General features: G+C 48.4%; 1 protein-coding gene across 1 annotated transcript; it reads left to right on the top strand.

Moving 5' to 3' along the window:
• The first annotated feature begins 5,694 nt into the window (after nt 1–5,694).
• RNASEL (ribonuclease L) lies at nt 5,695–11,783 on the top strand. Its single transcript, XM_074152454.1, has 6 exons — nt 5,695–7,144; nt 7,525–7,613; nt 8,032–8,222; nt 8,327–8,444; nt 9,229–9,350; nt 10,471–11,783. The coding sequence occupies exons 1-6, from the start codon at nt 5,695–5,697 to the stop codon at nt 10,604–10,606; spliced, it is 2,106 nt and encodes a 701-aa protein (XP_074008555.1). The 3' UTR covers nt 10,607–11,783.
• Nucleotides 11,784–13,200: the final 1,417 nt, after the last annotated feature.

Below are 13,200 nucleotides of genomic sequence, written 5' to 3'. Positions count from 1 at the left end.
CTCTTCTCCCAAGGGAATAATGACAGGACCAGAGGAAATGGTCTAAAGTTGCGGCAGGGTAGGATTACTTTACTGAGAGGGTGGTCAGGCACTGGAACAGCCTGCCCAGGGAGGTAGTGGAGTCGCCATCCCTGGAGGTATTTAAGAAACGTGTAGACATGGCACTTCGGGGCATGCTCTAGTGCCCGAGATTGTTGGTTTGTGTCTGTTTGTGGGTTTTGTTGGGGTTTTTTTTGGTTTGTCTTTTTTTTTTTTTTTTTGTGTGGTTGGACTCGATGATCTCAAAGGTCCCTTCCAACCATGAAGATTCTGTGATTCTGGCTGATCTGGGGTGCTTTCAATGGATGTGCTCTGCTCTCCTTGCCCCGGGACTGGGGCACGGTGCCCTGCTCAGTGAGGTCCCTGCCTGTCTTGCTGTTGCCCTCACCTTTTCTTCCCAGCCCTCTCCTGCTGACAGACGTTCTGGTCTTTTTTTTTTTTTTTTTTCTCTTTCGTGATGATGAGGATTGAGCAGCAGCTGGCAAGTACAGATCAAAAAAGTAAAAAATATTCCACAGCAAAGTGAAATGTGGTTGATGCTCCTGCATGGATAGCATCACCTGTCCGTGTTTAAATCACATCTTTCTGTAGGCTATTTTCCAGGGCTGTGTTCCAACACAGAGAGTCACATCAGCAGGGCCAAGCATATAAACCCTGGGACATTCCCATTTGGAAATATAATAAGGAGGGAACATGAAGAAAAAGCCATTCTACTTTGGAAATATAATAAGGAGGGAACATGAAGAAAAAAGCCATTCTACTATTCATAGTTACTTTAAAAATTATTTTGACTTTGGCAAGCAATTTTGCTGTCGCGTTTTAGCTCATGTTTGTGATTGGTAGCCAGGGTGTGGGTGCTTGGAGATGTTATCTCAGGGGATGGGTTGCAAAACAGGTGTAGGTCCATCAGGATGGAGGAAAAGGAAGAATTTCCTTAATTGTGCTCTTGATTTTCCTGCTGGCTGTGCCTTTTCAGCTCATCTCCTGAGCTGCTGTGTGCCGTGGGGGCAAATAAGGGCTCTGAAAGTGCAAATACAGCAGGAACTGCATAGCCTGGAGGCTGCAGGAATGGTTGTGGAGAGGAGCTCTGTGACTCCCATGCTTTAGAAAATCTTTGAGGCCCTTCTATTCCCCGTAAACTGCCTGTCACAGAGACTGAGAGTCTGAACTTGCACTGTTGTGCATGACTGTGTGGAAAGCAATTGAAATCGGGGGATGAGAGACAGGGAAAGCATTGCCAGCAAATCCTTCTTTGCTGCCATACAGGTACAGGGTACTTCTACCACAGCCCTGCTGGTTGCAAACACCTCACTCCTACCATCCCAGGGTTTTCATCTTCCCACCAGAAGATAATGAACTACTTTAATCAAATCAGCAAGCTGAACAGGGCTTTTGTACGTGGGTAGCTGGATGGTGTGATATTGTTATGTATTGTAACACTGATTTTTTTTTTTTTACATTTTTGTTGTTGGCTCTGAACCTGTGATGTGCCCCCGATCTGCTTGTTTGTCTCTTTTCCAGCCTGCAAATGGGAAGTTAAACACTGGCACTTAGAGCCCCAGCTCTTGTCAAACTGGGAGAGATGTCGTCGAGTTCAGCAGATTTCTGTGAATTAAAATGGGTTCTTGACAGTGATTTGAGATTGTTCCCTGAGTTTTCATGTGGGGCTGTGTCAAGGTCGCCTGTGGCAACACAAACTCTGTGAAACCCCATCCAGAGACTGTGGGATGTTCCCAGGCCTTGCGGATGCGCTGGGTGCTGTGGAAAGCTCAGCGTGATGGTTAGGTACAAAGATGCGACTCCTGCATAGACAGAGCTTTTCAGAGCATTGCAGAGGGATCTGGACAGGCTGGATCGATGGACCGAGGCCAGTGGGATGAAGTTCAACAAGGCCAAGTGCCGGGTCCTGCACTTGAGTCACAACAACCCCATGCAGCGCCACAGGCCTGGGGCAGAGTGGCTGGAGAGCTGCTGCCTGGCAGAAAAGGACCTGGGTGTGCTGGTCGACTGTGGGCTGAACATGAGCCAGCAGTGTGCCCAGGTGGCCAAGAAGGCCAACAGCACCCTGGCCTGTATCAGGAGCAGGGTGGTGAGTAGGACTCGGGAGGTGATTGTCCCCCTGTACTCGGCGCTGGTGAGGCCCCACCTCGAGGGCTGTGTCCAGCTTTGGGCCCCTTACCTCAAAAAAGACATTGAGGTGCTGGAGCGGGTCCGGAGAAGGGCAACGAAGCTGGTGAGGGGTCTGGAGAGCAAGTCTTATGAGGAGAGGCTGAGGGAGCTGGGGTTGTTCAGCCTGGAGAAAAGGAGGCTGAGGGGAGACCTTATCGCTCTCTACAACTGCCTGAAAGGAGCTTGTAGAGAGGCGGGGGTCGGTCTCTTCTCCCAAGTCACAGGTGATAGGACAAGAGGAGATGGCCTCAAGTTGTGCCAGGGGAGGTTCAGATTGGATATTATGAAAAATTTTTACACTGAAAGGGTTATTAAGCCTTGGAATGGGCTGCCCAGGGAAGTGGTTGAGTCACCATCCCTGGAGGTATTCAAAAGACGGGTTGACATAGTGCTTAGTGACACGGTTTAGTGATGGGTTTTTTTATAATTAGGTTGATGGTTGGACTAGATGATCTTAAAGGTCCCTTCCAACCTGGACAATTCTATGATTCTCTGATTCTATGAATACATTTGTGAACGTTAGCATGCAGATGTGACCAAGCAAAGCAGAGTACATACAGACTTGGATATGCATGTAAAACACGTGCAGGGCTGCATCCGTGCACAGGGTGCGCAGGGTGTGCTTTCCTGCATTCCTGCCCTCGTGTTTGCATCCAGCCATGTCTCTGCCCACGTACACGGGGCATCAGTTTGTCCATGTACCGACACGCTGCGGAAAGCCCGGCGTGAGTTACCTGATGTGGTTTCAGGCCCACTTCAAATGTGGTCTGAGTCTTGCACCAGGTTTGGTGGAGGCGGCTGGGGAGGTTGCACGGGCTCTGCAGGCTGGTGAGCTTATCTTAGGTTAAAGAGCAAGAGGGGACACCGGGTGTCACGTCACATCCTGTGTTCCTTCACGTATTTCCTGCACAGGCTTTGCATGTGGAGGGGAAGGGCTGCAGGACTGGGCTCCCTCTGTGTTTAAACAGAGCTGCCTACAAGGAGGCTGGTTCCCCGGGGAACTGCCTGCTGGCCAGCCTGGGTGCAGTTAGGAACACGCCAGCTGCGGCATCAACGGACCTGGAGCTCAGTGGTTCCCTGGGTGAAATCTAGCAGAGCGGATAGTTTCCTCCTGTGGATGGATATACCAAAAGGTGAGGAAAAGCTTAAAATAAAATAAAAAAGAACCCACCCACCTCTCCCCACCTCAAAAAAACACCCCACCCCAAACCCGTGCACTGGTGCTTTTAATGTTTCTGTGCCTTCAGCTCCTGAACCCGTGCCAAGCGGAGGTTTAAAAACAGGGTCCACAATGGGGGGTGGGGGGACTGTATGGGGAGAGCACGTTGCTCACAACCTCTCTGCTCTGTGCTGAAAAAACAGTCGCTACCCCCAGCATCCCTCCACAAGTGTATAATTTCTCCCAGGGCTGCTTCTTCCTGGGAGGGGACAACGAATACTTGCAGACTTTGCTTGGGAAGCAAACTCTATCTGGGGGTACTTGCTGGGAAGCAGCAGGGAAGCAGCAGTGAAGCGCAGCTGCTGAAAAAAGCTGCTGCCTGGATTTGAAGACATTTTAAGCAGCAGCTGAGTTTCTGGCCGGGCAGAGGGACCCCTTCCTCACCTTCCTGTGGCAGGCACTGGGTGACGCAGGGGCAGGGTTGCATGACTTTGCACGTTGGCTGGCGCCCGTGATGCACAGACGCCAGGCGGCTTCTGGCCAAAAGCCAGTGGGATGGGACAGAAACGTCTAAACATTTCCTAGTGCAGGGTGCTTGCAGCTCTGCTGCTCGGCGGAGAAGGAGGAAAAAGGTGAGCAGCCCCTGCCTTCCCTCTCCCTGGGCTTCTGCCTTCCCGAGGGGGGGGCGAGGAATTTCAACCCCACCATGCCCAGGGGATGCTGTGTTGCTTTTCCAGCCAGGAAAGTAACATTTTCTTTCTTTTTTAATGTGACAAAAGGCATAGAAGTTCAGGAAATGAAATGAAACCAGTGAAATCAATGAAATCGGTATTCATTTCCTGCTGGGTGGGAGAAAATAAAGAAAATAGTCCTTGGCTTTCCTGAGGGTAAATTAATGTGAATTTATATTTTGGCTTTATCCCTTAAGACTTCTCTGTCCCTTTTCTGATTTATTTAGAAAATTTATTTCCAGTTTAGCTTGTCAGGTGGTGACTCCTGAAAGCACTGGTCGCTTGAACCAGCCTTTGCAGTCAGGGAAATGGGTAATGGAGTTCTAGCTTTTCTAGATACTAGATAGATATAGGTAGGTCAGTGACCTAACAATCAGGTCCTACCTGGGACCTAATAATCAGGTCCTACCTGATTAACCTCTTAATATCATGAAGAGCTTAGGAAGGGCTTCTGGTCAGGTAGGGTCTCCTAATTGCCTATGGAGGCAGGAGGGATTAAGGCTGGCTTTTTGTCTCATTCCAGGTATCGGATCAGGCACTTTCCAGGACCTGTGGCTGCCATCAAAAACTGGAGGGAGATGCCCATCTCTGTCTGCCTGCTGTGTTCTCTACCTGGAAACATTGCTGGAGGCTGGCTTATTAGGTAACCTGTAATAAATCTGAGATAAAATTTATAGCAAGAACATCCTGTGTTCTCTCCCCACCCCTGTCCCCTTACCCAGATGCCCCAGGGGACACCTGCCTGGGCTGCGATTAGTGCTGAGACCATGCACAAGCAAGCGAACATGATGGGTGCAAATGGTGCCCCTCAAAGTAGAGTCACAACAAGGTAACACAAGGTAACACAGGAATGAACTGATGCCAACAAGAACCTCTTGGCTAAGGGGATGAGAGGGGGGCAAGGGGGGTTGCCCGAAGGTAACCTGAGGTGAACTAAGACTAATCAGCATGGTAAAAATCACACCTTATTTGCTGATGTCAGACCACCTCTGCATAACGAACTGGCCACTACTCAGGAACAGGCGCAGAAGGGCATTAGTTACATAATTGAAAAGTGACCGATGAACAAGTTTTCTGCAAGTTTTCTTTGCTGTAAACTGCATGAAAACCTGTGACCCCTCTGAAGAGGTGTGCTAGCTTGGCAAACTGTGGCCTGGCGCTCCTTTCTGTACAGAACTGCATTAAAGGTTACAAGGTGGATCTCGATGCTGTATGCTCAGCAGCTCCCATGCATGGGACACAAACCCAGACCTCACGCAGACAACAGTACGTCTGCCTAAGCGCTAAAGTCAGGCTTCTTGCCAGCCTTAGCTCTCGGCTGGCACTGGCATTGATGTCCCTAGTTGCCCCTCACACAGATCTGCAGGACATCAAACGTAAATGGTGAGGTTTCACAGGCTATTAAAACAGGATTTTCTGTTAATTAATTAGGTGAAGACCACGAAGCCCTTAAAATAGCAGCTGATCCTACCCAGCGTGTTTCGTCAACTAAACCCAGAGCATCCCCACTGAGTATTACACCTCTCCCATTCTTTGGTGGGATCCCTGGGCTCAGGTGAGGAACATCTGAGGTACGGAGCCCTCCCTCTGACTGTCATGGAGCCCACAGCTCACAGCCAGCAGGAGGCATCTACTGCTTCCAGCATGGAGACAGCAGAAGACCTTGCCTCCAAGTTAAATGCTGCTGTGAGGAACAGAAATAAAGAAGTTGTGCTGGAGCTGCTGGAGAAAGGGGCAGATGTGAACTCCAAAGCAGAGAGTGGCTGGACACCACTGCAGAGCGCCGTGCAAGCTGACGATGAGTGCCTGGTCCAGCTTCTGCTGGACAAGGGTGCTTGTCCACATGCCAGGAAGGACAATGGTGGCACTGCATTTATTGAAGCAGCGGTAGCGGGAAACAAGAATATACTGAAGCTCCTCCTTGATTGTGGGGTAGACATTAATGACCATGACGACAACGGCTTCACAGCTTTCATGGAGGCTGCATGGTATGGGAACGAAGAAGCCTTGAGATTCCTGTATAGTAAAGGAGCAAATGTAAATTTGAGGAGGGCAGTTAGTGAGGAGAAAATGAAACTGCATAAAGGAGGTGCGACGGCACTGATGGATGCTTGTAGGGAGGGCCGCTTCTTGGTTGTAAAAACTCTTGTCCAAGACATGGGGGCTGACGTGAACATTCGTGACAACAAAGATAGGAATGCCTTGATCCATGCCCTCAAGAAGGCTTGTGCTAAGGAAAGATACGAATCAGCAGTCTCCATAGGCCATTTCCTGCTGGACTGCAGCGTTGATGTGAACAGCAAAGATGAATGTGGGAAAACTGCCCTCATCCTAGCTGTTGAAATGCAGAGCCCAGACTTGGTGAAAGCTTTACTGGAGAAGGATGAAATAGATATTGATGATGCAGATGAGGAGGGCAACACAGCTCTGATGGTGGCTGTAGAGAGAAATTATTTTGATATAGCAAAGTTGTTGTGTGAACAAGGAGCAAGGACTGATGTGGGGAACCTTATTGCTGTTGCGAACAGGAACCGTAACCGTAACATGGCGGATCTTCTTCGCCAATATAATGCCAAGTTTGTTCCAGAAACTCTCGAAGACTGGGAGCCAAACAGCAAACGTTGGAGGGACCAGCTGAAAAATCTTCATAAAATGTATCGCCCTATGATTGGCAAACTGAAGACGTTTCAATACTTCCAGCAGAGAATTCAGCACACTTCTCAGGGTGGCATCTACCTGGGGCTCCACGGTGAGACGGAGGTTGCAGTAAGAACAAGCCGCAGTACAGAGGGTGACAAAGAGAAAAAGTTCTTTGAACGATGTGGTAACTGTAAACATCTATTGAAGCTCTTCCAGTTTGAGAAGGCAAAAGGCTACATGTACTTGTGCTTCCCCCTCTGGGAGAAAAACCTTGAAGAATATCTGCAGGAACCAAAAGACCACGAGGATTACAAAGGTGCTCTGAAGATGATCTTCCAGGCAGTGAGAGAGCTGCACTCCCTTGGATTTGCTCACCAGGATCTGCATCCTGGCAACTTTTTAATAGGTTAACTTTTGCTTTATCAATGTATTCCTTTTGCTTTCCTGTTGCTTGTAGTTTAGAGAAGATGCTTCATAGCTGTCTGTGAAAAGACAGATATGAAACGCCAGTGCAGATATCTTTATGCAGAATGAGGCGTCTGTGGCACTAGCTCTCCTCTTTGAATAAGTATAGGTATGGTCGCAGACAGCCACAGAGGAGTGAACAGAACAACTTTACATGTCTCATTAGATCTGCCCTCCTTTCCAGGGCTTTGCAGACAGATCAACCCACAGCAGATCTCTTCAGAGATTTATTTTCTAAAGATGTGGCCAGCCAGAAGTCAGTGACAGACTGTATTAAAGTTTTCCACCATTATTTGTTAACAATTTCTCTTATTTCCTCAGATTTAGGTGGCAAAATTTACTTGGCGGACTTTGATAATAAAAGAAAGTCGATTGAAGACAGAAAAGAACTTACAAACTCAGATTTAGAGGTAACTGCCCTGTGAATCAACGTATGGTTAAAAATTTCAGGCGCTCTGATATTTGCTGTTGTTGTGAAACCTAGGGGAAGCCTTTCTGCATCCTCAGCTAGAAAAAACCTTGATTTTTGGGAAAGCCCATTTAGCAATAGACACTGCATAAGAATGATAGTGGTTAGCATACAAGGCTGTGGCTGGTGCTGGGATATCCACAGATATCCTGTGTGCATGATTATGGTGTCTCTGTTCCCTGTCTTTGTGCACACATCTTCAAAGTTTGTGTTTGTGTGTATTTGTATTCTTCTGTACACCTATAGGCGTGTGTGTGTGTCTACGTATGCAGTCTTCTCATTTAAGAATACTAGTCCTCTTCCGTTTGGTAAAATGTTTCACGCATCTGGCACGTCAGCGGTGATGTGTTTCTTTGCAGGCCCTCAGCAGGCTTGTGCTGTATGTTTTAACTGGGGGTAAGAAACCCCTTCAGCAAGTCAGTGCTGAAGATCTGGCTGCTGATTCCCCAGATTACAACGAGGCTCTAGACCTTGTACATTGCCTGGCCTCTCATGATGAACGGGGAGTGGAAGGTTTGAGCAAACATCCCTATTTCTCCAGCAAACAGGCGTAAGTGCTGGGAGCATAAAGGCAAAGCTTTTGGTATGGGATTTACCTGTGATGCTGGGAACATCGATGTCCTGTTGCAGCTAACAAAGCTCCTCATTCCACAGCAGGTTCCAGTTCCTGAAAGGCATATGGAATAAAATCAAAGATTTCCGCAACCGAAACACTGTCTTTCAAGATTTTAATGCTACTGAAAGATTTCCTTATCCAAGGTGGACCAAGGAGGTAATCCTTTTCTCTTTGGATTGATCTGAGGTTTGAGCTAGACGTTGAGGCAGAAGCTTTTCCTGAGTGTTTCACAGACCCTGTTTAAAACCATAACTGGAAAAAGTAGCCCCACACAAATATAGAAAACTGGGGGAAGCAATTAAGTCTAAGACACATAGTTGAAATACACCAGACTAAAGACATTGATGCTAAAGGGAGCTCTGTTGACTGGGGTGGTAGTAGGGGATGGTCATTATAGAATTAGCTGGCAAACCTTTAAGGATGTTTGTTGGTGACCCCTTAAGACAAGGGCGTCTGGCCCTTGTTGCAAGCAAATTTCTAGCAAAACTTTTTTGTTAGATTGGCTCAAAAGCAGTGAGACCAGGCCTGTTTATGCAGGTAGCATCCTGGAAGGACATGATACATCATCTGAGATCCAACAGTCTTGGTTCAGCATGGCAGCCTGTGTGGCCCTCGCAAGGGCACAGCTAGATCAAGACTCTCTCCTGTCCTCCAGGCAAGTGTGAAAATCTCCTGTGCTGTGTTGACAGTCCTAATATGAATGTCACACCTTGTCAGGGCAGGAGAGGAAACACTTAGCAGAACCAGGGGGCCTGTATGGCGCATGCCCTGCAGAGTGAACTCTTCTGCTCGTGTTGGGAAATATGCTGTTAAGGGTCACAAGATTTACCCATGTAAGATGATGTCCCTGCAGGAAGGCAAATGGCTGTGATGAGTGGAGGTAGATGTGCTGCTTTTGTGGTGTGTGAAAGGCGGAGAATAATCTATGTGCTTTTTTCAGATTGACAAAGATGTTCTGAAGATCATGGAAAATCCCAAGAAAGGAATGCAATTCAAATATAGAGACAACGTCAGTGAGCTACTGAGGCTCATCAGAAACCTGGATGAACACCCAGATAGCAGGTACACGTTCACATCCTTGCCCCTGCCACAGTTGCATTGCAGGGACCATCTGGGTATCTGCAAGTGTCAGTGAGTTTGAGAGCAAATTCTTCTTCAGATGGTTTTCTAGAAGGGCGTACATGACTGGGATGTGGGAGAATGTCCATGAAAGCTCATCTTCTTAGAGGGGCTACCTCCTCTGGCAGCGCAGTAGAGTGTGAAAAATTGTCCGTCACAGCAGCAAGCAGTCTGCAGTCAACCAGATTCCAGAGGCTAAGAACCCCTGGAGTTTCCCTTCTTACCCCTGAGGGTAAGAAAAGGAAGTTAGCTCACAGGATTAGACCTCAGATTTTGAATCAAAATCTGACTTCCAGATCATCTCCCGCAGATGAACATCCTCAACCAGAGCCTTCTGCCCCAGAGGGATAGCAGCAGCTTCAGAAAGCTAGTGGCAGCTCCCTCTCCCACCCTTGCCTTTGCAGAGCAGCCAGTGGGGTGGAGAGGTGTCTGTGACCGCTAAAGCAGGTCATGGCCCTACAGCAGAGGACACCATGAACATGTCCATCTGGGCTGTTATTTTTGCTGCAGACTGCTGTTTCTTGCCATAATCCCAGGAAGGCTTTTAGATCACTCTTAAATATATGAATCATCCTTTATACCTTTGAAAAGCCTCCTTATCTACCTTGCTAGCGCTGATGTTTACTGTGCTGAAGTGCTTTGAGTTACAGATCAGGAAGGATCAGTCCCATTAGAAGATCTTGTTAGGATGTCTTGACTCCTAAAGAGATGCCAGAGTCTCCAACCCCCTACAGTCATGGGTGCTTACATGTGAGGTTAGAGGTGGTGTTAACTCCTAGTGGTGGTTTCACTGATGCTGGTGGCCAGCACTGCTCTTCAGTGAAAATGCAGGTGGGATTAGGCAGAGGGAGGTGCTGGAGGAATAGGAAAAAAAAAAAAATGGATTGAGGAGCTTAGAGAAGGTATAGAAAAGTTGAAGATCAAGGATTTCTAGGAAAGTTTCCTGTGTTATCAGAAAACCTCTGGAATGGCTTTTTCTCTGCAAGGGAGGAACCAGGGCATCCTGGACTCTTGAATCCTTAGGCAAGCTTTAAAAACCCATTTTGGTTTTGTTCTCTTTCAGGATCAGCGACAAAATAGGAGACTATTCTGAGTATTTCTTGAGGCTTTTTCCAGCACTAACCATTTATGTCTACAACAGTTTACGCCAGAATCCAAAATACAGTTGTTTTGCAGACATTCAAGACCCTTCTCTGTAGGATGTCATTGCCTCATATCCCATGTCTGACCTCCCCATCAGTGCCTCTTTTTATTCCCTATTTCTTCATCTGCAAAGGAGTTGAAGAAACTGGGTAAGGAAACGGGAGAAAGCACGTGCAGGGACAGAGCATGGAGGATTAAGAAATGAAAGATGCTTCAGAAGTGTTTGTTGTAACAACCATGGGCTTTGGAGAGGAACCAAGCTGAGTGCCAGCCCAGCTCCTCCTTGACTACCTCTGTCCCTCCGGGCTTATCCATCTGTGAGGTGGAGATCAAGGCCCTGATCCTTCGTGGAGAGCAGGGAGATGTGGGACAGCCCCCGAAACACCCAATGCATCTGGGAGACAGGAGAAGAGCTCAGGTGTTGCCAGGCAACATAGGACTCTCTGACAAAGGAAAAGGAGTTCGAGCTCCTTGCCAGGGCAGATATTCCCTACAGCTTGCACTGATGAGCCACTCATCTACCCCTAGAAAGACATGGATTCTCTCTGTTCAGTCTTTTTGAAACATTGCAGCCAGAAAATGAGATGCCTAGGCAATGGTCTGGCTGCAGAGTTGCCCTTGGCCCGTTACCTGCTCTGATCTGGTAGAGACACTCTCAGCTCAGCCTGCTGGGACCTGAAGAACTTCTGTTGGAGGAGGCAGGAGATGTTTCCACGAGCAACAGATGTAAGGAGCACAATCCCACAAAACTCTGCTACTGTGATAGTCCTGACTCACTTGAAAAAGGTCACTGATGCCAAAGGGACTGCAGGGATGGGTTCCTCCTGGAACTGACAATCTCTGCTGTGGCAGGCTGGGTCTGCAAAACAGGGCTAGGTTCTCCCTGTCTCCAAAACAGTGCTGCTGGTGGTGTATCACTGTCCTCCTGCCAGACCCGGCTGCCATGCACAGAGCTGGTGCCCGTACAGCACACAGCCAGCTCAGAGCTTTGGTACTGGAGGCTGGGTGGCACAAACCCATTTCTGAAATCCTGCAGCATGCAATGTGTGTCTGATCGTCCAAGGGCTTGCTTGTTTCCCAGCTAATGCTCTGATTTGCACAACGATTATATGTTGCTTATGGAAATATTTTTCAGCAGTTGAAAAGATTTTAATTTTTATTCAAACTGAGGTTGTTATTCTTTCTATTAGCCTCTGGAGAACCAAACCTGGAATAAACTTGCCAGGAAAACTGACTCTTGCTACACTTATTTATGAATGAGGTTCCCCCATTCCCTCTGTACAGAAACAGATATTCTGCAGCACTATAAAATACCCAAAAGGCTGGGATTTTTGGCCTCCTCACGAAGGTGCCTCTTGCTTGTTTAGGTAAGGAGGTGGATGGTTTGTCACTGCTCAGATGAATTGTTTCTGGCTTGTATGGGTATCTGATGGAAAAAGATGTTGGGAAGTACTGAAGGCTTCCTATCCTCGGAAGCAAGCTGTCTCTTTTGAAATAATGGGCTGAATGGTGGGGTTTTTAGAATACATAAATGTAACAACAAGAAAGCTTGACTATGCAACAGTTGGTGAGGTGCCATTAGAGAAAATGCACCCAGGAGAATTTGACTCCTCTTGTGTCAATACTTTTATTTTTTCATTTCCTCCCTGTTTATTTTTTCTTGCTCCCTGTGTCTTTCTTGTGCCCAGGAAGCAGCAGGACACACAAAGATGCGTGTCTGGGTCTCAGCAGCATGGTAAGCAGCTCCTATGCCATAGCAGCATGTTTCTGCTCTTGCACGAGGAGAGATGAGGCCATGGGCTGGGCTCCTTCAGCCTCTTGTAAAACGCCACGTCTCCAGCTTGCTTTGACCTTTGCATCTTCTTGCATTGCTGTGCTGTTTTGCTAAAGGACTGTGACTTGGCAGCCTTAAAAGGCTGTGGAAAGGCCTTCCTGAAAGCAGAGAGCACTTAAGGATGTCCAAACTAGAGCAACGATTACCCGTGGAGGCTGTGACTTGTCTCTCTGGGGCAATCAGGCTGCTGGGAAGAATTTCCGGGGAAGCCTTGTGTGGTCTGCCTTGTCCTGCTTTCCGAGAAGCCAGAGGTGCCGGCAGGCTGGTGTCAGAGCAGAAACTTCATCCCTGCACGTCATCTGCACAGCTTATTGCTCACAGAGCATCAGCCCACAGGAAGACAGGGGGATGCAGGACAGGGACCAGCGCTAGAGAAAACTACCAGGCTGCTTCTCCTCCTCGCAGGAACGGGGAGGATGGGTGAGCGCTCAGCCACAGGCCAGGCAGGATGGAAAAGCAGTGGCAAGGACAGCTGGACAGTACTGTAACTGGGTGGTACGGCAGTGCCTGATGTCACAGCCGGGGGATAAGGGTGTCCTGGGGAGCCAGGGGCAGAGCCAGCTGCCAGGGTTAGTGCTGCTTGATGTGCTGATGGCTCCCAGCATCAGTGCCCATCTGGGAGGTGCTGCCTGCCTTTGCCTCATACAGGCGGGCCTGCAGACCGTGCGTGGTGTCCAAGGGCATGCTGATTTGGCTTCATTCCCCTGCTGTCATGCCTGTACGTTGTGTATTTGCTGTGCCTCTGCCTTTTTCCCCTCCTCCTGCTGGGTGACCTCAGAGATAGCTGGCTCAACCTGAAGCGAGGGGATCAGGTGC

The sequence above is a fragment of the Numenius arquata genome, chromosome 8, assembly GCF_964106895.1.
Source record: "Numenius arquata chromosome 8, bNumArq3.hap1.1, whole genome shotgun sequence".
NCBI lineage: Eukaryota > Metazoa > Chordata > Aves > Charadriiformes > Scolopacidae > Numenius > Numenius arquata.
This window is presented reverse-complemented; position numbering and strand designations above follow the sequence as displayed.